Source organism: Engystomops pustulosus, chromosome 2 (genome assembly GCF_040894005.1).
Source record: "Engystomops pustulosus chromosome 2, aEngPut4.maternal, whole genome shotgun sequence".
Classification (NCBI taxonomy): domain Eukaryota; kingdom Metazoa; phylum Chordata; class Amphibia; order Anura; family Leptodactylidae; genus Engystomops; species Engystomops pustulosus.
In genome coordinates this window covers 104,672,888-104,696,394 of record NC_092412.1, presented here as the reverse complement: position 1 = coordinate 104,696,394, position 23,507 = coordinate 104,672,888, and the positions used below count along the sequence as shown (strand labels likewise).

The 23,507-nt window shown below is 39.5% G+C and overlaps 1 protein-coding gene across 2 annotated transcripts in view; it reads right to left on the bottom strand.

Annotated features, from left to right (window-relative positions):
• Positions 1-22,557, bottom strand: part of NMS (neuromedin S) — a 55,358-nt gene extending 32,801 nt beyond the window's left edge. The window contains exons 1-3 of one of the 2 annotated variants that reach the window (XM_072135848.1): positions 22,491-22,557; positions 20,649-20,882; positions 719-774 (exon numbers count right to left, since the gene is read on the bottom strand). In XM_072135848.1, the coding sequence (XP_071991949.1) occupies positions 719-748 (30 nt within the window). In that variant the 5' untranslated portion in view covers positions 749-774; positions 20,649-20,882; positions 22,491-22,557. Of the gene's footprint in view, positions 1-718; positions 775-1,908; positions 2,378-20,648; positions 20,883-22,490 lie in introns of those variants that run through there. The other variant, XM_072135847.1, reaches the window with a different exon arrangement.
• Between the last annotated feature and the right edge of the window lie 950 nt (positions 22,558-23,507).

Here is a 23,507-nt window from a genome sequence, read left to right as displayed (position 1 = left end):
CAAGTTCAAGTGCGCCTGAGCCATGGATGTTACTTTAACAGGTATTTGCTTGTCACATTTTCTTTATCTGCTTTTTATAATGGTTTGTCTTTATTGAGTTACTATGACTAATTTTCATTGGCCACATTTGAGTATAATGTGTGTTGTAAGTTTTTGGATGTCTTTGAAATTTTCAGCATCTTAGTGGTATGTCGATGAATTGTCTAGCATTTAATAAATATTTAGCCCTCCTATGTCCCACTTCCATTTTTGCAATTTTTGTTTTATACTCCCCGTCTTCCAAAAACCAAACCTTTTATCATGATGTAAAAATAACACATGCACTTTATTCTTGGAGTCAGTATTAATACAGATATAGCTAATATATATAATTTTTGTGCCATTTTAATATCTTAAAATGTAAAAAAAAAAACTATTCAATTTGTCTTTGTTTCACTTTGTATCAATATTCTGAGACCAGTAACATTGTATAAATTAAGCTTCTATTAATACTAATTTGGCATACTGCATTACATTTTGATCAAATTTTATCCAATTTACGTGTATATATGTATATTGCATGAATCTTAAAATAATAAAATATAATATGTATTTGAATTAACACAAACTCCTGTTTCCCATTTTCATTACATTTGTTTGTGATTATTTCAGACATTTTTGTTTTTAATATTCTGTTCACTTGCATTATTCAGCTTGTGATTACTTCAAACAACTGTACCTCACTTTCTGGAATATCCAATCCTTCCATGTGTTGTCCTGCTGACTGGGGTCATCCTGTAATAGTACACAAAATAAGATGTTCAGCAAATTAATGGTTAACCTGTACAACAACTACCATCCAAAACTGTGAATTTACTGTATATATCACATGTAATGAGATCTAAATAGAGGGTAATTTGCATAGCAGCTGTTTGTGGTCGAGATTAAAATAATCCTAGCACCATCTCACTGAGGTGGTCAGATGTTGCACAAAAGCTAAATAGAAGTTTCAGATACAACCTAGTGATCTATGCTGTTTCCCTGACTCCTGAGGTTACAAGAGAAATGTTCTGATCATTCTGCTAAGCTAGTTCTGTAGTTCTCCCCTGTAAAACAGCATAAAACAGCCACCTGCTTCCACCACTCCCAAATAGGTGGATGGGAGAAGTCTCTATGTCAGCCCAATACAGAGAGGAAATACCTCTCTCAGTACCAGTCACTCATTACTTTATTGTGGGTGTTGTATTTTATGTACTTTTTATATGTCATCTGCTGTTAAGTAATAAGTAAATAATAACATTATTTATCAATAGCTTGTCCTGCTCTCAGATGAAACATGGATAAAATTGTATCAAATCTGTGAAAGATCTGTTGTGCTGCTGCTGCTAATGTATTAGTTGTGGTTCACAAAACTCCTGAGAATTTGTGTGTATGGGAAGGGGTCGGCAGCAGATTTCAGTAGCAGCAAAGTGCTTAAAGTCTAAGAACCACAGAACATTTCCATGGTCTTTACATGTTCTCTTAACTAAACAAGTTTTATTTCTTCCCATATGCCAATAACAATCCTCAGCACAATGTCTTGTTACAATAGTCCTAGTATATATTGGAAATTTTGAGAATTAACCATTAACCTCAATAAGGACACATAAGGCCAAATGCAGGTGATTAAAGCCTTGAAAAATATTTATTCTATGATATGTAAATAAAGTAAATAAACATTATACAAAGTACAGTAATACAGCAACATTTACTATCAATAAAATCTACACATTTCTGAGCATGATAAAAAAAAACAATACACAATTGCTGAAGCCATCAATTTAAGGGAATATTCATTAGACTTTTTTATTAGTTCGATGGGTAAAAAATAAAATATTGGCAATAGTTGTAGAAGTTATATAGTAGTAACTAAAGGTTGTATTCTCTTACCTGAGGAAAGGTGAAGTGCACTCAGAAAGCAGATTAAAAACAGAAAAGGTAAAGGAGGATGGTGTTTTACAGATTTGATTTTAAGAAGTTGCCTCTTGCTCTCTGTAGGCAAAATGCCTCTTTTGTGAGTCCTATGCTTGAGCATCTTGAATGGATTGTTGGAGGTTAGATATGTGACTCTGTGTCTGGCTCATCCACAGTGCTGCGCTATCTCTTTAAATATAGCTCTGCATCCCATAGGAGTGAAAGCAATCAGCACCTGGCAGGATCCTACCTCTATCCCCGTGTCATGCTGAGCTTTTATTTATGAGGCAATGCCCCCCCAAATCAATGTTGCCTGATTAGCTAAGGGTTGAGTAAGTAGGGAAGAGTAGAGGATCTATATTAAAGCACAATAGGGAATCTTATAACTAACACTGACTGTAGCAGATAGGAAATGCTGCTCATGAACACTATTTGATATCACTACACGTGCCCTTGGAAATATAATAGCTTTTTTGCTTCCCATGGAGTTTATTAACAATTACTATTTTATGACATTTACTGATCCTTCTACTTAGAGATCACACAAAAAACCTGGTTTAGATGAAGTTTTTCTGAGACTGTTCAGTCTATTCTGCCATCTTATAATAGGACAGAATAATAATAATAGTCTTTTACTACTGTCGGATATTTATAACCACTTAATGGGTCTATTTGCACATTTTCTTACAAAACAACCACAGTTTTAGTTTTGCATTTAATCCACTGTGTAATTAAAAATCCTCCAGAGAAATCACTTCTAATGTTAGGAATCTAGGGATTGGCTTGGTTTATTGTGGTATTACTCAAGCCTTTTTAATAATAAAAAGAGATAGTTATAGATGAGATGATCCTTTGGAAGTCTGCTGTTCAACTCTGCATTTGCTTTAAAGGGTATCTGTCACCATCTTCCCATGGTTAATGCATGGATAGTGCTAGGAATGAGCCCCCGGAGAAACAGTGGAGTCTCAGTTCTATGTCATGTGACACTATGCTGTAACACTTGTGTTGTAACCATGGTAATCGTGACCGCAAAATTTAAACTTCCTTTTTGGGGAGTCCCCCCACAAGCATTCATACACTTGTTGTGAAGGATCTTTGTTATGGCATTACTTGTTCAAGTCCTTTCATGAAACAACTATTAGTTAAAATAATGTTTTGAAGTGTGTGATCTTCACTAATCTCATTCCACAAACATTCAAGTGATTACAAAAACATTTCTACTCCAAAATGGTACTGGTGAATAGAAATCAGAGGCATAACTACAAGGGTAGCAGTCATACCAGCTGCTATGGGACCAATAGTGTCTGAGGGCCGACACCCGACTTGCCACACTAAAGAGGGGAGAATGTGCACCATTATATACATAATTAGCTTCTCTAAATAAGAGTGCCCATCTTCTACAGAACACCCTGAAATAAGACTTCCTAAAAGTGAGTACCTAGCGGTCCCCTGGTTACATACAAAATAGGTTCTTAAGTTGAATTTGAATGTAAGTCAGAACAGTTATATTTTATAATTGTAGCTCCAGAAAAAATTTTTTTGTCCCAGTGACAATTGGATTTTCAAAATGTTGTGCTGTCATGGGAACAAGGATTATCAATAAAGCTTCATTACAAACACCTTACAGCTGGTCACTGTAGCCTGGAACTAAAGTGATAGCATCCAGAGAGCTTCACCAGAGGTCAGTGGGCAGAGAGGTCCGTCTGTAACTAGGGGTCGTTTGTAAGTTGCGTGTCCTTATGTCTGAGACCACCTATATATTTATATGTTTGTATGAGTGTATAAATGTATGGATGTGTATGTGTGTAAATGGGGGAGATTTATCAGAATATATATAATTATTTGTATACAGTATGTGATGTGTATGTGCACTTTATGTTTGTGTATTTGCTTTGTATATATTCTATATGTGTGTACACTCACCGGCCACTTTATTAGGTACACCTGTCCAACTGTTCGTTAACACTTAATTTCTAATCAGCCAATCACATGGCGGCAACTCAGTGCATTTAGGCATGTAGACATGGTCAAGACAATCTCCTGCAGTTCAAACCGAGCATCAGTATGGGGAAGAAAGGTGATTTGAGTGCCTTTGAACGTGGCATGGTTGTTGGTGCCAGAAGGGCTGGTCTGAGTATTTCAGAAACTGCTGATCTACTGGGATTTTCACGCACAGCCATCTCTAGGGTTTACAGAGAATGGTCCGAAAAAGAAAAAACATCCAGTGAGCGGCATTTCTGTGGGCGGAAATGCCTTGTTGATGCCAGAGGTCAGAGGAGAATGGGCAGACTGGTTCGAGCTGATAGAAAGGCAACAGTGACTCAAATCACCACCCGTTACAACCAAGGTAGGCAGAAGAGCATCTCTGAACACACAGTACGTCGAACTTTGAGGCAGATGGGCTACAGCAGCAGAAGACCACACCGGGTGCCACTCCTTTCAGCTAAGAACAGGAAACTGAGGCTACAATTTGCACAAGCTCATCGAAATTGGACAGTAGAAGATTGGAAAAACGTTGCCTGGTCTGATGAGTCTCTATTTCTGCTGCGACATTCGGATGGTAGGGTCAGAATTTGGCGTCAACAACATGAAAGCATGGATCCATCCTGCCTTATATCAACGGTTCAGGCTGGTGGTGGTGGTGTCGTGTTGTGGGGAATATTTTCTTGGCACTCTTTGGGCCCCTTGGTACCAATTGAGCATCATTGCAACGCCACAGCCTACCTGAGTATTGTTGCTGACCATGTCCATCCCTTTATGACCACAATGTACCCAACATCTGATGGCTACTTTCAGCAGGATAATGCGCCATGTCATAAAGCTGGAATCATCTCAGACTGGTTTCTTGAACATGACAATGAGTTCACTGTACTCAAATGGCCTCCACAGTCACCAGATCTCAATCCAATAGAGCATCTTTGGGATGTGGTGGAACGGGAGATTCGCATCATGGATGTGCAGCCGACAAATCTGCGGCAACTGTGTGATGCCATCATGTCAATATGGACCAAAATCTCTGAGGAATGCTTCCAGCACCTTGTTGAATCTATGCCACGAAGAATTGAGGCAGTTCTGAAGGCAAAAGGGGGTCCAACCCGTTACTAGCATGGTGTACCTAATAAAGTGGCCGGTGAGTGTATATGTGGTGTGTACATACTGTATGTATGTGTTTTTATGCTGTGTGTATATAGTGTATTTATAATATTTATATGTGTATACATGATGTGTATTTACCGTTTGTGTAACTTAACACCTTGCCGACCAAGGACGAACTATATCGTCCTCGTGCGGCAAGGGGTGTATGGAGAGAGCTGACGAGCTGAACTCTCTCCATACACAGTGGGTAACGGCTGTATAATACAGCCAACACCCGCCTGTCACTGCCGCGGTCGGTGCTGGCACCGATTGCGGCAGTTAACCTGTTAAGTGCCGCGGTCAAACCCAACCACGGCACCTAACTTACCGTTATATGGGCACCGCCATCTTGGATTGCCGATTTCCGCCCCCTGGAACCTTATCGGAGGGCGGCGATCGGTTGCTATGGCAGCCTAGAGTCTCATTGAGACTCATAGGCTTGCCAGGTGCAATGATTTCTAATAGCCACCAGAGGGCAGGCTATTAAAAATCATTGTAAATTAGCTATATACTGCAATACAGTAGTATTGCAGTATATAGTATTAGCAATCGGACCCTGCAGGGTTAAATTACCCTGGAGGATATAAAATAATGTTAAAAAAAAATAAAAAATAAAAAAATAGTAAAAAAAGTAAAAGTTTAAATCACCCCCCTTTCCCTAGAACTGATTAAAATATAAATAAACAGTAAAAACACATTAGGTATCAGCGCGTCCCAAAATGTCCGATCTATCAAAGTATATTAGCGATTTTTCCCAGCGTTTAACCCCGTAACGGAAATTGGCGCCCAAAGTCAAACATGCCACTTTTTTGCCATTTTGAAAAATATAAAAAATTCTATAAAAAGTGATCAAAAGCCCATACAGTCCTAAAAATGAAAGCATTTAAAACATCATAAAAAGTCGCAAAAAATGACACCACCCACAGCTCCGTACACTGAAGTATTACAAAGTTATTACTGCCAGAACATGGCAAAATGAAGAATTTTTTTAAATGTATGAAAACATTATAAAACCTGTACAAATTTGGTATCCTCATGATCATACCGAACCAAAGAATAAAATAGACATGTGATTTGTGGCGCTCAGTGAAAGCTGTAAAATCCACTCCCACAAGAAAACTGCGCAAATGCGTTTTTTTATCATTTTCACTGCATTCTGAATTTTTCTCCCGCTTCCCAGTACACGGCATGGAATAATAAATACCATCACTATAAAGTGCAATTTGTTACGCAGAAAACAAGCCCAAACAGAGCTCTGTACATGGAAAAATAAAAAAAGTTACAGCTTTTTGAAGGTGGGGAGTGAAAAATGAAAATGCAAAAACCACAAAGGGCCACATCCCTAAGGGGTTAATGATGTATATATACTATATATGATTTGATTTGTATATTCTGTTTGTATAAGTGTATTCATGTAGAGCTTATGGGTTGTATAAATGAGTGCATTCCCCTGTAGAACATTGTAGATGTTGATGAGGTGAGGGAGCAGAGCAATTATTGTGTGTTGTAGGCAATCCTAAACAGATGAGTTTTTGGGATACATTTGGAAGGTGGAGGACAGTCGTACACATTTTGGTAGAGAGTTCCTACATATAGTTTGTCCCGTTCACTTTTCCCTAGTTTGTTCTGACATACCCTACTTGTCTGACACAGACCACAGGGCCTGCTATTATATTCATTGAATATAAAATGTTAGTGTACAAGTAAAAAATGTAATATTGTAAGCAAAAAATTTTTTATGGAGAACATAGAATGTTTTATATACTGAAAACATCTAAGGGAAAACTTTTATAACAATAATAATATCAAGATTACAAGCTTTATTAGTTATCAATTCTTAAATGCATCACTTGATTGATTCATGTATAAATATGTCCATTCTATTTATCTTTTATGGACTGTTTAGTTATAGATACATGTAACTTAATATCTCAAGTGTATGTCTACTGTACATCTTAGCTGTTACTCAAATTTATTCAGTAAAAAGTAGCAAATACTGTTCGCCCTCTTACTTGGCAAGGTTCACCATATTTGCTGGGATAATTTTCTATATGTAGGGCGTTGATTCTTCAAGATGAGCACCTTGGGGATATCCTTAATTGAATCATGACAAAGGCTTTATATAAGTTATTACGGACAGGACAAGCCAAAGTGTTGCACTGTGTTAGATCACCGAAATTAACAATTTATCTGGTGAAAGCAAACAAGGAATCGACTGAATATGGATTGATTGACCTAAATGTATGTATTGAGTTGCATGGGTCATCGTTTATTATAAATACTCTTAGTAAATGCACTTTTTAACCAATTATAGAGTCCATGATTGCAGACATCAAGTACTGGAACAAGATGGAGAATGGGATTTGATCTTATTAGTGTGTTTGTGTCTGGCTGTTTGTTTAAACCATTTAACTTCATGAAAACAAGTTAATATTATACTTTTCTGTATAAAACAGATCAGAATGGTGGCATTTATAACAAAAAGCAGCAGATTAATCTTGTCTTCAATTTGGAGGGTTTAAATAGGCGACACACATGAAATATAAGTTTCATTATGACAGACTGATGATCTGATGTGTATCAGATGCTTGTGACTACCCAGTATTTTAGAGGAAATCAGGTAAGCAGCAGCTTTCTCTAGTCTTCCCATTTAGAATGTTTATGTGTGAGTAAATTTAAAACTCCAATAGACATGCCAAATGCCTCACAGTTGCTTACATTTTTATAGCATCTCCTGTTATTATCATACATTGTCAATGCTAATATTAACAGATATCATATTTTTTCGTCTAGTAAGGTGCCGTGTAAAGTGGCAAAGCGGGGAGTTTATTACTGTAAGTGCACTGCCACTGGTTTAATCTGTCCCAATACAGTTACAAGCACATGAGAGGCCCCAAACTGCTCATCAGGGGTTACACTTTGGTTATTCATGGCTTTCACCCAAATTGATTACACATTTTACACTACTGTCATGTACACTCACGGGCCACTTTATTAGGTACACCTGTCCAACTGCTCGTTAACACTTAATTTCTAATCAGCCAATCACATGGCGGCAACTTAGTGCATTTAGGCATGTAGACATGGTCAAGACAATCTCCTGCAGTTCAAACCGAGCATCAGTATGGGGAAGAAAGGTGATTTTAGTGCCTTTGAACTGGTTGTTGGTGCCAGAAGGGCTGGTCTGAGTATTTCAGAAACTGCTGATCTACTGGGATTTTCACACACAACTATCTCACAACTGTGTGATGCCATCATGTCAATATGGACCAAAATCTCTGTGGAATGCTTCCAGCACCTTGTTGAATCTATGCCTCGAAGAATTGAGGCAGTTCTGAAGGCAAAAGGGGGTCCAACCCGTTACTAGCATGGTGTACCTAATAAAGTGGCCGGTGAGTGTACATTGCATCAGGTAAGGGGTGAAATGATGGGAAAAAATATATAGATAGTAGTATATAGTAAATACCGTAGGATAGAAATATTTTTGATTATTTAACTTTAAAGTAACACATTCAACATTGAAATCTTTTTGAGATAAAAAAATAAAAATAAAAAGTGTCTTAGCAGTATGGCTAAGGTTAATATAAAATGCCTCGGTTCTCTGCTGGTTTCATATCTGACATAAATTATATTTCATTCTAAACAATCTCTCTCACACAGAGTCTTTCCAATGAGGTGACACTCTAGGAAGTGTGTAGAAAAGGATACAATTTTAACTGTCCCTATACTTCAATTTCATCCCTAGCTCTAAATCATTTAGCTTATTATCTGCTGGAATTGGTCTTTCTTCTTTTGGCTTTAGTCCCTAGGAGTCACTGCAAAGAACATTACCAATATATTTACCAGTGCCATGCCAATTTGTGCAAGATTTAATTTTACTGCACAGATTCAATCCCTGCTAGGGCGTCCAGAGGTTTCGTCATCTTTAGTGATTGCCAAAGAATAGGATGGATTCAAGTCACAATTATGAATATGACAAAATAGCAGAAGCTGTGAATTACGCTTCAGTTATAATTACAGAACAGAACACTAACCACTCATCTTTTATGACATACATATGGTCAAGCTTTATTCTTATTGCTTACCTTTGTTCATGTACCTGTAGAAGCAGGAGCCAAAAAGTTTTTAAAAAATTGCTAAATTACCTTATATACCCTTTGAAAATGCATAACAAGAATAAAAGGCACACAATGAAATCAGACAGATGAAAACAGTGAATATCATCCGTGTACCATCTATTTTTTGAACTGGCAAAACATGGCTGAACTAAATGCTAAACTTTTTAATGGATCTGTGCCTTCAGTAGTTATTTTAATGGGCCATGTGACTGATCCATTAAAAAGTAAATCATGCCCAAGTCAGAATTGTTTTTCACATAGATTGATGGCTTTGTGTCTTTTTCCAACCTTATATACTATGATACTAAATAGACTAGATGCACAAATTCTGCAGTTCTGCTGTAAGATCCCCCAAAAATTTTGGGTAATCTGAAGTATTCTAAGGACCATTGCACATGTCCACGTTGGTGCAACACCATAACATAACACCATAATCATGATACAAATATCCATTGTAAACAATGCGCAATACAGGCGGTCCCCTACTTAAGGACACCCGACTTACAGACAACCCATAGTTACAGACGGAGCCCTCTGCCCACTGTGACCTCTGGTGAAGCTCTCTGGATGCTTTACTATAGTCGCAGACTGCAATGATCAGCTGTAAGATGCCTGTAATGAAGCTTTATTGATAATTCTTGGTCCAATTACACCAAAAATTTTGAAACTCCAAATGTCACTGGGGCAAAAGAAAAAAAATTGTCTAGAACTTCCATTATAAAATATACAGTTTCGACTTACATACAAATTCAACTTAAGAACAAACCTCCAGACCCTATCTTGTATGTAACCCGGGGACTGCCTGTATAATGTGAAAATAGCATCAAATTTTATTTAAGGCATAGAAAGGAAAGAGGACCGCCCAGAGTGCCAAAATAAATATAAAACTTATAAACAATCACAAGTAATAACAAATAATTTATTACAAATTATATGTCAGGATTCAGGGGTAGTGGACCCACTGTACCACCAAAAGTGATGATGTAAGCTGACACCTGGGAGCGGAGTATAAGTGGCACCCGTTTTTCACCAGAGCCCTCCGCAAAGCGGGTTGAACTTGCTGTAGCGGGATAACACCAGGTCGCTCCACAGGTGCGACTTTCCTTGCGGTGGTGGCCAAGGCGAGGTTAAAAATCATCAGGCAGAATTGTGGTCGGGGACAGGCAGGAGGTCAGGACAGGCAGCACGGGAACAGAATTGGGGTCACAACGGGAAATCAGGATAAACGTGTAGGGCAGCGATGGCTAACCTATGGCACTGGTGCCAGAGGTGGCACTCTGAGCCCTTTCTGTGGGCACTCAGGCCATCACCAGAGATGACTCCAGGTATCTTCCTGCAGTCCCAGACAGCCCAGGACTTGCTGTGCACAGAGCTATTTTAAAGTGACAGCTCTACCTGGGACTATTTTCTGCTTTATTGGTGTCCTCAGGTGCTGGTATCAATGAAAACTGTGACAGAGAAGGGAGTATAAATCACAAATTAAATTTCTGTGTTGGCACTTTGTGATAAATAAGCGGGTCTTTGTTTTAGTTTGGGCACTCGGCCTCTAAAAGGTTTGCTATCACTGGTGTAGGGAATCAAATACAGTTTTTCACTAAAGCATGAGGCACAAAGATCTGGCAGGGGACACAACAAGGGGCCAGGAATTTAACTGGGAAGGCAGCTGTCCAGCGCCAATCACTGACCCGCTGGCCCTTTAAAACTTAGAAAGCGGGCGCAAGGGTGACACCATTGGAGCCAGGGAAGGTAATCGCTGCTGCTGCTGGGGTGGATGGGCAAAGAGAGAAACTTAAGTAAAGTGGCTATTTGCACAATTTTTGTGAACTCTTGCTCCCCTAGAGATCACTTTTATGCCTCACAGTAGACAATAGTAACCGATATAGTAACAGTGTCCCCATAGTAGCCGGTATCACAACTCCCCCTCCCCCCCCCATCAAAGTTTCCAACAAAACCAAAGAGTATCACAGTATCCACTATAATTAATAGGCCCCCACATTAAACATAGTGCCCCACAGTAACCAATATAGTAGGGTCCCACCTTAGGCAATATAGTAGCTGTGCCCCCACAGTAACCAATGTAGTAACAGGGTGCCACATCAGGGAACATAGTGCCAGTGTCCACATGGTAAACAAGATGGTAACATTGCTCCTACGGTAGGCAATATAATAACAGTACTCCCCACAGTAACCAATATATTGACAGGGTCCCCACAATAGCCAATATAGTCACCAACTAGTGCCCCGTAGTAGTCACAGTTCCCCACGGCAGCCAATATACACTCACCGGCCACTTTATTAGGTACACCATGCTAGTACCGGTTTGGACCCCCTTTTGCCTTCAGAACTGCCTCAATTCTTCGTGGCATAGATTCAACAAGGTGCTGGGAGCATTCCTCAGAGATTTTGGTCCATATTGACATGATGGCATCACACAGTTGCCGCAGATTTGTCGGCTGCACATCCATGATGCGAATCTCCCGTTCCACCACATCCCAAAGATGCTCTATTGGATTGAGATCTGGTGACTGTGGAGGCCATTTGAGTACAGTAAACTCATTGTCATGTTCAAGAAACGAGTCTGAGATTATTCCAGCTTTATGACATGGCGCATTATCGTGCTGAAAGTAGCCATCAAATGTTTGGTATATTGTGGTCATAAAGGGATGGACTTGGTCAGCAACAATACTCAGGTAGGCTGTGGCGTTGCAACGATGCTCAATTGGTACCAAGGGGCCCAAAGAGTGCCAAGAAAAATATTCCCCACACCATGACACCACCACCACCACCAGCCTGAACCGTTGATACAAGGCAGGATGGATCCATGCTTTCATGTTGTTGACGCCAAATTCTGACCCTACTATCCGAATGTCGCAGCAGAAATTGAGGCTCATCAGACCAGGCAACGTTTTTCCAATCTTCTACTGTCCAATTTCGATGAGCTTGTGCAAATTGTAGCCTCCGTTTCCTGTTCTTAGCTGAAAGGAGTGGCACCCGGTGTGGTCTTCTGCTGCTGCTGTAGCCCATCTTCCTCAAAGTTCGACGTACTGTTCATTCAGAGATGCTCTTCTGCCTACCTGGGTTGTAACGGGTGGCGATTTGAGTCACTGTTGCCTTTCTATCAGCTCGAACCAGTCTGCCCATTCTCCTCTGACCTCTGGCATCAACAAGGCATTTCCGCCCACAGAACTGCCGCTCACTGGATGTTTTTTCTTTTTTGGACCATTCCCTGTAAACCCTAGAGATGGTTGTGCGTGAAAATCCCAGTAGATCAGCAGTTTCTGAAATACTCAGACCAGCCCTTCTGGCACCAACAACCATACCACGTTCAAAGGCACTCAAATCACCTTTCTTCCCCATACTGATGCTCGGTTTGAACTGCAGGAGATTGTCTTGACCATGTCTACATGCCTAAATGCACGCCATGTGATTGGCTGATTAGAAATTAAGTGTTAAAGAGCAGTTGGACAGGTGTACCTAATAAAGTGGCCGGTGAGTGTAGTAACATTTTTCCAAAGAAACCAATATACTAACAGCACCCCAATAGTCACAGTGGAATAGTCAGATTAGAGAGATGGGAAGAAAACCAATAGAGTAGAGTGTCCTTCAGTTCAATAGAGCAAAGCATCCTGAGGAGGAGCTGTTGTCCACAGTATTAAATTCTGCTGAAAGATCCTGAAAAATGAGGAAAGAACAGTCATCTTTGGATTTGGCAGTGAGGAGATCATTGGGGACTTTAGAAAGAGCAATAGTAATGTAATACATAGTAAGAAAACCAGTTGAGAATAGACCATGCATTCCAGGAGTTTAGAGATGAAAGGGAGATTAGAGACTGGTCGGTAGTTAGTAGCACTGGATGGGGCTGTATCTAGGTTTCGGTAGGCCCCTGTCAACAGAGCCTCAGTGGGCCTCTTAAAGGGGTTTTCCCACAAAAGAAAATTCTTAAATCTCAATCCACTAGTGATGTTTACACAGTAAAGATCATTTTAACCACTTACTTTACAACTTTACTTAGTTGTAAAGTACTTAGTATTACTTAGTATTGCTGTTTTAGCTCCTATCACTCAGTGATGGTCATTGTAAGATCTCAGAATGTGACTCTCTAAGCAGACACATTATGATTTATCTAGTTCTATGAGATGACAAGGTTTATATACACTTTCATTTTCCTTCTGAACATTGTACTAATATCTGATACTTGGAAATAGAGATGATACAGATCAGAGATGAGAGATGATGAGATCCAGGAGATGCATATTACACACTGTCAGCTCTGCTATATATCTGTTCTCACACTATGAGATCTTCTGTGTCTCCTTCTAAAGAACTTATCTGCCTGTAGCTTGCAGCTTCTCTCTCCTAACAATGTTTTGTTTGCTGGCAGGAATGGAGTGAGTGTCTGTGAGCTCTGTTCTGAAATGCAGTGGGGAAAGGCTAGAAGCAGAGAGAGACAGAAATCTCAGCTGCATGGCCTCACACATAAATCCAAGATGGCTTCCCCAAGTTCAGGGTTGTGTCTAGGGGCAACTGAAATTGTGTACACCAGGACTGATAGAGACAGGTTGGAATTATATCTGTGAAATGCTGTGTTTTTGTTAATAACAGTGAATTAGAGAATATGTTATTTTGTTATCCTGGTACATTTAACAAACTTTTCTTCATGGGAATACCCCTTTAACAGTGAACTCATGTGGCGGCATTAAAAAACAGAGAAACTTAAAATACCAAACATGAAAACATTTTATCTAGATGCATTGTAAAGAGGTAAACTTTAAAAGAACATTAGTGCAAAACATTTGTAAAAGTGCAATGTATCCAGGGACTTCAAATGGAATAGGCCCGTTAAAAAATTCTTCTTGTTGTTTTTTCAGCTGTAAAACATTGTATTACCCGATTGAAATCTACACATTTTGCTTCTTTTGACTCGGTTGAAAGTAGTGCCAAGGCATTTAACCTGTCTTGAGACATCTGGGACCTTAAAGGACATCTACCACCAGGATCAAGAATTATAAACTGAGCACACTGACATACTGGTGTGTGTCAGAATATACTCTTATTTTAGCTTGTTATTCCCTGATTTTTACAAAAAAAGCTGTTAAAATTATGCAAATGCAATGAGGGGATCCAGGCATCATAGATGTTGATTGGGCCTGGAGCCCCTCAGGCTCATTTGCATAATTTATAAAGCCTTTTTTTTTCTTAAACACAAGGGCATAGGTTGCTAGTATGTAAGTGTGCTTGGTTTACAATACTTCATCCTTGTGGTAGATGTTCCTTAAGTAGTTTTCAATTAGTTTTAGTTTGTTGAAGCTCCTTTCAGCTGATATGACTAAAAACGGGCATTGTTAACAACAGTTTTCAAGATTTGGAAATGCTAGAATGAGTGAGATAAATGTATTGTAAAGTCTCCTGTGGGCCTAGATGATCCTAGAGCATCCTAACCAGTGTTTTCAGCTCCTCTAGCATAGCCTCTCCATCAACCCCTGGATCAGAGAAGCTTAAATCTACCATTTGATTTCATGCATTATGAACCAAACATACCTTGAGAATGCTGTAGCTACACTGATGCAGAAACATATCTTGTTTAATTCCTGAGTTGGGTGCTTTTGCAAAAAAACAACTAACATTCAGGACCTTAGGAAACCTGGATTGCATACTTGCTAGCACCTTACACAGAGCTACCTGAACTGTCCAGACAGGACTGATCAACCTGAGCTGTATCACTCATAGACAGCAGATTACTTCTGCCTGTCACAACAGAGTGATTACATCATTTTCTTGAGCAGTGCATACTTAATGTAAGAGGAGAAGTGCCGAGCGGCAGCACAGAAGCAACAGAGCTTCATTATCATAGTATAGTTTAGTATCATAGTTTATACTGTGGATTTAAGGAAACCAATTCTATATAACATAACCATCAATGTTATTTAGGTGTAAAAAGGCATATAGACCCTTCTTGAAGCTCTCAAGTGCCCCTACTTGACCAGTGGCTGAGGCAGGCTATTCCACAGATTGACAGTTCTCATAGTAAAAAAAAGCCCTGTGGCCTCTGGTGATTAAACCTTGTTTTCTCCAAAAGGAGACAGTGTCCCCTTGTCTTTTGATTTGATTAAATCTGGAATTACTTTTCACCATATTTTTCGTATGGACCATTAATATATTTATATAAATGAATCATGTCCCCTTGTAGTCGTCTCTTTTCCAGACTGAATAAATCTAGTTGTTTTAAACTTTCCTGATAACTGAAACCCTCCATACCCTTTATCATTTTTGGAACTGTTCATTGTACCCTCTCCAGCTCCAGGGCATCCTTTTCATGGACAAGTGCCCAAAACTGGACAGCATATTCCAGTTGAGACAAAACCAATGCCTTGTACAGTGATAATATTACATCCCTATCCCGAGAGTCCATATCACTTTAAATACATTTTGCTGACTTTAGAGGCAGCTGATTGACATTGCATGTTTTTATTTACCGTATTTTCCGGCGTATAAGACGACTTTTGAAGACAGAAAAATCTTCTGTCTTCTCTGGGGTCGTCTCACACGCCGGTAATCCCGACCGCCCGCCGTGTATTCACGGCGGCGGTCGGGTCCCGGTGCATGGAGAGGGCTCACGGGCTGAGCCCTCTCTATAGCCGGTAAGTCTTTGCTGAATATTGCAGCAAAGGCTTACCGGTAACACCCGCGATCGGTGCTAGCATCGGGTGTTTTCACAGCGTGGGCTGCCGGCAAAGCTGCCGGCAGCCTCAAAAAGATAGCGCCGCCATCTTACCTGGGATCGCCGCTCCCCGTGACGTCATCGGGGGCAGCGATCCGTCTCCATGGTAGCCTCGGGTCTTCCGAAGACCCGAGGCTATTTCGTTTTAACCCCTTCATTACAATGTGCTGTAGCACATTGTAATGAATGAGGAAAATCCCCATATACTGCCATACTGTAGTATGGCAGTATATGGTAGGATCGATCAGACAACCTAGGGTTAAAGTACCCTAGGGAGTCTGAAAAATAAAAATAAAAAAATAAAATAAAAATTAAAAAAAGTTTAAAAAAAAATAATAATAATAAAAAAAACTAAAATTTCAAATCACCCCCCTTTCCCTAGAACTGACATAAATATAAATAAACAGTAAAAATCATAAACACATCAGGTATTGACGCGTCCGAAAATGCCCAATCTATCAAAATATGATAACTTTTTTTCAATGCGTTTATCCTCATAACGGAAAATAGCGCCCAAAGTTGAAAATGGCACTTTTTTGCCATTTTGAAAAATATAAAAAAATCTATAAAAAGTGATCAAAAGGTCCTAAGAATGATATCATTGAAAATATTATCAAATTTCGCAAAAAATGACACCACCCACAGCTCCGTACACCAAAGTATAAAAAAGATATTAGCACCAGAATTTGGCAAAATCAAAAAAATAATTTTTGTACAGGAGGTTTTCATTTTTGTAAATGTATGAAAACATTATAAAACCTTTATAAATTTGGTATCCCCTTAATCGTACCGACCCAAAGAATAAAGCAGACCTGTCATTTGGGGCACTCAGTGAAAGACGTAATATCCAAGCCCACAAGAAAATGGCGCAAATGCGTTTTTTCACCATTTTCATTGCATTTGGAATTTTTTCCCGCTTCTGAGTACATGGCATGGAATATTTAATAAAATAAAAATTTAAGGTACAGTATGGTAACATTTACAGTAAAATGGATGATGGTAATGTTGTTGTTGTATGCCTTATGTATATGAGCGACAGTTTTCCTGCTATATACCTGCATGTCATAAGAATTTAAATTAAAAAAAGGACCATGTTAAATTCAAATCAGTTTTTTTTTTTATTTTTACCGGTGTTTTGTATGCGTTGGAAAAGGGGTAGTCTTATACGGCGAATATATCTTAAACTCTATATTGTAAACAGGAAAGTAGGGGGGGCGTCTTATACACCAGGTCGTCTTATACGCCAGAATATACGGTAATTTATGATCTATTAGTACACCGAGGTCCTTCACAACAATGGTCTCCCCAGATTTACTCCTCCAAGGACGTATGTTGCATGTGGATTATTAGAACCCAGGTGCATAACCTTACATTTATCCAGATTGAACCTCATTTGCCAAGTGGAGGACCAAACACTCAGTTTGTCCAAGTCACCCTGCAGCCTATAAGCATCCTCCATAGACTGTATTACACTACATAGTTTGGTGTCATCTGCAAAAATATACATGGTGCTATTAATTCCTACCTCTATATCATAAAAAAATAAAATAGTAGTAGGCCAAGCACAGAACCCTGAGGTACACCACTCATAACTGGTGACCATTCCGAGTAGGAATCATTGACCACAACTCTCTGGATTACGATCCTTCAGCTAGTTTCAATCCAATTGCAAAGGATTTCTTCCAAACCACTAGACCAGTGGTGGCGAACCTATGGCACTGGTGCCAGAGGTGGCACTCCGAGCCCTTTCTGTGGGCACCCAGGCCTTCATCCCAACAGAAAGTTTGCCAGACAGGACTCAGGGTTTCCTCCTGTGGTCCAATAGAGCCCAGGATGTGCCATTTTAAAGCAATATCCTTGACTTCCAGCACTAAAGGAAGGTGAGGATAGAGATGGATTACCGTTGGAGTTCCTGCTCTGGGTCCCCTGATTCTCTCTCTTCTGGGCCCCCTGGAGGGAAGCTACAATCCAAATTTCTCCATCATCTTTCTATTGTATTGGTGAACTCAGGACACCAATACGATTGGAAACCTTTGATACAGCATGGATCCATAAGTTACTACTTAAATTGTCATGTTGGCACTTTGTGACATGTAAATGGGTATTGGTTGTAGTTTTGGCACTCTGTCTCCAAAAGGTTCGCCATCACTGCACTAGACCTTGTTTTACCCATCAGGCGTCTATGTGGGACAGTGTCAAATCCACAGCAGCTCCTCCATCCAGGCATCTGCTCACCTCTTCATTGAAGCAGAGCAGGTTAGTCTGACAACTTCTATCCTTAGTAAACTTATTATACTATTTGATGTCACATACTCCTGTATGTAGTCAACCCTTCCAATATTTCCCCACAATTGCAGTTAAGTGTACAGGTCTGTAATTGCCTGACAAAGTTTTAGAGCCTTTTTTAAATATTGGCATCACATTTGCCAATATCAGTCATTAGGAATCTCTGAAGATTTTATACAGCGGCATAGCAATAACAGAATGTAACCCATCTGGTCCAGGAGCCTTGTACACATTTATTTTACTGCGCTTAGATTGGATCATGTCTACATTCAGCCAGTCTAGTATATTACAGGATGCATCACCCGCACTGGCACCACCCACACCAGATCTTCTTTCTTCTATTGTATCATAATTTATAATAGTTTTTTTCAGCAAAACCACTCAGCTCAGGGATTAAACAAGATATATCTCTGATTCAGTGTATCTGCTCCATTCTCCAGGTACATTTTGGTTCATAATGCATGAAATCAAATGGTAGATTTTCTTTAAACACTGTTGCTGTAACACAGGTAACTCAATGGCTGCTTGCTTGAGGTCATTGAGAAATCCAAACTTGGCAGTGAATCTTTGCAAAAAACTAAACTTATTCTTCCTCGGGACAGTGTTCAGTAGAGGCTTGAAAAAGGTTTCTCAAAGGAAACCTACCATTCTGTCGCTTCTATGGCAGCTTCAGTGCTTCTCCTAACACGTGCAGGAGAGGATATTGTAATCCCTGGGTTCTGCGTAAAGGCAGAATAATCAATTGCTGCACCATACCCCAGCTGCTGTGTATGAGTGATCCAGCTCAGGTTGATTAGTCCTCTCTTGACTAGCCTCCACTTGTAATTACAAGCTCTGTGTAATGTGTTTATCTAGGCAGCCAGCCTGACCCAGCTTTCCCAAGGTCCTGAATGTTATAATTGTTTTTTCAGCAAAACCACTCAGCTCAGGGATTAACCAAGATGTGATCTTGCATCAGTGTAGCTACAGCATTATCAAGGTATGTTTGCTTCATAATGCATCAAATAAAATGGTAGGTTTCCTTTAAAATTCTGTCCTTGGATTTGAAAATGATGATCCACTAGCTTTGTGTGTTGGTACTCTGTAGGTATATCCAGCTTTTCACAAATACCTGGATCTTTACACTCAGCTTCTTCAAAACCTGACAGCAATTATTCAGTTAAAGCAGTAGAAACAGAATCAACAAGTGGAATAACATCAGAAAGGTTCATTGATTTTGCTAATATGGTTAACCTGTAGCAGAATGTGATACCATATACATAGTGAGACAACAAATGGATATTTACATATTGAATCCAATATAATCTTTGCCTCACAGAATGTGTCACTAGAAAATTTGTTTCCATGTGTGAATACTTCTAATGCTTGGGGAAACTATAATAAAATGGCTCTCACAGCTTCAAGATGAGCACACCAACGTGTCTGAGACAAAGCCTTCAGTGATAGATGTGACAAATATTCAGAGGCCACTTCCCAGCACGTCATAAAAGTGCTTTGCTTGGCTAGAACTCTCTGCAGCATGAACAATTACAAGGTTCCAATTATGTGGAGAACAAGGAACAAAGAAAGCATGGGGATTTTTTTCTAATGATGGCCTGCACTCCCTTGTATAGTCCCCTCATACTACCGTTGTTATAGCATTGATCTCTTCTTTCTGAAACACATAGGCCGAGTTTGGTCAGTCTTTCCAAGACAACACTAGCAAGATTTATACCAGTTGTTTTTGTGACATGTAGAAATTCCAAAAAGCTTTCTTTAACCTTCACTGTTTTGGCAACATTGTCAGTGTCCACATATCGCAGCACAGGCGATAACTACTTTGGAGATGTCTGGTGTGCAGTCCACTATTATGCTAAAAAAATTTAACTTGCTTAACTTTTTAACTATGATTTCAAGGACTTCATCTGCAATCAAACGAAGAAAATTATTTTGCATATCTTTACTAAGATAATGCACGTTGTTTTTTTCTTTAGCACGTTGCATGTGCTCCTTGAAAACAGTCAAATTCAGTGATCAGCTCCAATAACTGCAAATCAATCCAACGTTGATCAGTAAATGCAGTATCTGATGATCCTCTGAATGGTAGATTACTTTTTGCCATCCATCTAATAACTTTCAATAACCGCAGCAAAACACCTTCAGAAAATGGATTTTGAGTCATTGTCAAATAACTTACAACAAAAACAATATAATGAATTTCTAAGCAAATCAGCCAATCTTGTGCAACTTTTTCTCCGGTAGCTATGAATCTGTAATAATGGGTAGAAGAGAATCGTCTCTTTGTACCATCTTGAAATTCTAAAAGTGGAAAATTTTCAAGCTTTACTTGTTTAGGACCCCTTTTTATGGTTTGACATCTCAGTGGATTAGTGATTATAGGAGGCTCTGGCTGTGGTCAAACGATGCTATTGTGAAACATCTACAGCCAGTTAAACAACATTCTCAATGCTGGAACTTACTTCTTGAGATGTACTAACGCTTGGTTCAGCATTAGATACAGTGGAAGTGGAAGACTCTTCATTCTCTTTATGTGAGCTCTTCCTGAAGAAGCCATCAATGGAAGGTAGTTTCTTAGTTTTCTCTTCCAAAATCTGTTTCTTTTTCCTTTTCTGGCTTTCAGACTTATATTTCTTGGAAGGAGGTGCATGTTGACCTGTCAGTTCTTGTACCTGGTCACTGTAATCCATACTGGTCTATAAAAATATCAGGAAATCAAATTCAGATATGAAAATGGGTTGATATATAGTGGGGTTTTAAATGTTACATATTTAAAATTACATTCAAAACAGTAATTATCCCTAAAATAGTCAATTCGAAAACACAGAAAAACGATATTTGATTTGTAAGGCGTGTGACATCAAAATAAATTACCCAGACATTTCAAAAATGCTGAAAATGTAAAGTAGACATATGGGAAATGTTATTCAGAAACTTATTTAGATGGTAAATATATCTGCCTGAAAACGCAATGATTTTGAATTTCGAAAATTGAAAATTTTTCCAAAAATTCAGCATTTTTTCTTTTTTTGTAAATAAACTCAAAACTTATCAGCCATATAAGCATATAAAGCGATGCATGTCAGAATACAAAAAATGGGACTGAGCCTTAAGCTATAAACTGGCTACGTCCTTAAGGTTAATATTTAATTGGTACAACTCGGAATAAAAACAAAAAGCCCTTAAACAAAATAAAATTAAAAAGTTATGGCTTTTTGAATGCAGAAAGTAAAAAAGAGAAATACAAAAGCAAAAGGGATTTAAAGGGATTAAACAAATCCTTGACCTGACATTTGCTTTTTCATTTCTGCATCTGGATGAACGGCTTTCCTCATCTGAGAGTATCTCCTGGTTATGTGCTTTGTGTAAACATGGAGTCACTGAAATCTAGGAATTCTTTGGTGTAAATGAGAGGTGACACTTCGGAACAGGGCAATTTATATCTATACAGGAAATGCATCTGTCATGTGTGGATCAAAACCGTTCTAGCATTGGAAATGACTTGTAAAAAAACATGTTTGCATTTGCTAAAAACGGTCAAGTATTACCGTATTTTTCGGACTATAAGACGCTTCTTACTATAGGACGCACCCCAGATTTAGGCTTCCAAAAAAAGGACAAATATATTTTACACCAATTAAAATATCCCTGTTGGTCGCACTAAAGCACAGCACAAACAAACATACATTTACACACTCAGCTCTGCATCATCCATCCACATACACACTCAGCTCACCTATACACACTCAGTCCTGCATCATCCATCCACATACACACACAGCTCACCTATACACACACACAGCTCACCTATACACACACACACACACACATAGCTCACCTATACACACACACACACAGCCCACCTATACACACACACAGCCCACCTATACACACACACAGACACAGCTCACCTATATATACACACACAGCCCACCTATACACACACACAGCCCACCTATACACACACTCTGCATCACCTATACAAACACTCTGCATCACCTATACACACACTCTGCTCACCTATACACACACTCTGCTCACCTATACACACACTCTGCATCACCTATACACACACTCTGCATCACCTATACACACACTCTGCTCACCTATACACACACTCTGCATCACCTATACAGACACTCTGCATCACCTATACACACACTCTGCATCACCTATACACACACTCTGCTCACCTATACACACACTCTGCTCACCTATACACACACTCTGCTCACCTATACACACACTCTGCTCACCTATACACACACACACACAGAACCACACACACACATACACATACTTACCCCATTCCCCTTCTTCTTACCCTGTCCCAGGGCAGCATGGCAGTACGAGACCTGTGGTGATGTAAAAATCATGTGATCAGTCACATGATTCTGACATCACCGCAGGTCCTGTAGGACATCGGAGGCTCTTCTCTGGGAGATTGGGTGCAGCTCTGTATCAGAGCATCACCCGATCTCCCTTACAGCGGTCAGGAGGGTCTGGCAGTGCTGGATCCTCCTGACCTTCGGTCTATAAGATGCAGGGACTTTTTAGCAAGATTTTTTCTTGCTAAAAAGTGCGTCTTATAGTCCAGAAAATTTTTAATTAGGATAATTGGCAAATCTTTTAGTTAATGCCTTAAACACCAAGCCATTAAGGCCACAGTAAATTTGGGTGTAGAATAAATATGTTGCCCAATTGAAAGCTTGTTGGAAGTGGGAAAGCTGGGTGTACTGCTACTAATGATTAGTAATTAACATCCATGTAAAAGTCCTGAGTAAGTATCTGGGGAAGAGACAGGCCATGCCAAAGGAGCCATTGCAGTTATGAACTGATATACTGTGAGTTTTTGTGGTGCCTGGCGGTAGGCCAGCACCTGGTGTGGTAGGGAACCTCTGTGTATAGTTAGTGCCGGAGAGTCCGAGGCTTCAGTTTGATGTTTGGTTTAGTACAAAATTATCATTACTGCCGAATAAAAGTGGCTCAGGTCAACTGTACCAAAATCTCAGTGTGTATGCATATATGTGTATATATATATATATATATATATATATATATATATATACACACTCACCGGCCCATTAGGTACACCATGCTAGTAACAGGTGGGACCCCCTTTTGCCTTCAGAACTGCCTCAATTCTTCGTGGCATAGATTCAATAAGGTGCTGTAAGCATTCCTCAGAGATTTTGGTCCATATTGACATGATGGCATCACACAGTTGCCGCAGATTTGTCGGCTGCACATCCATGATGCGAATCTCCCGTTCCACCACATCCCATAGATGCTCTATTGGATTGAGATCTGGTGACTGTGGA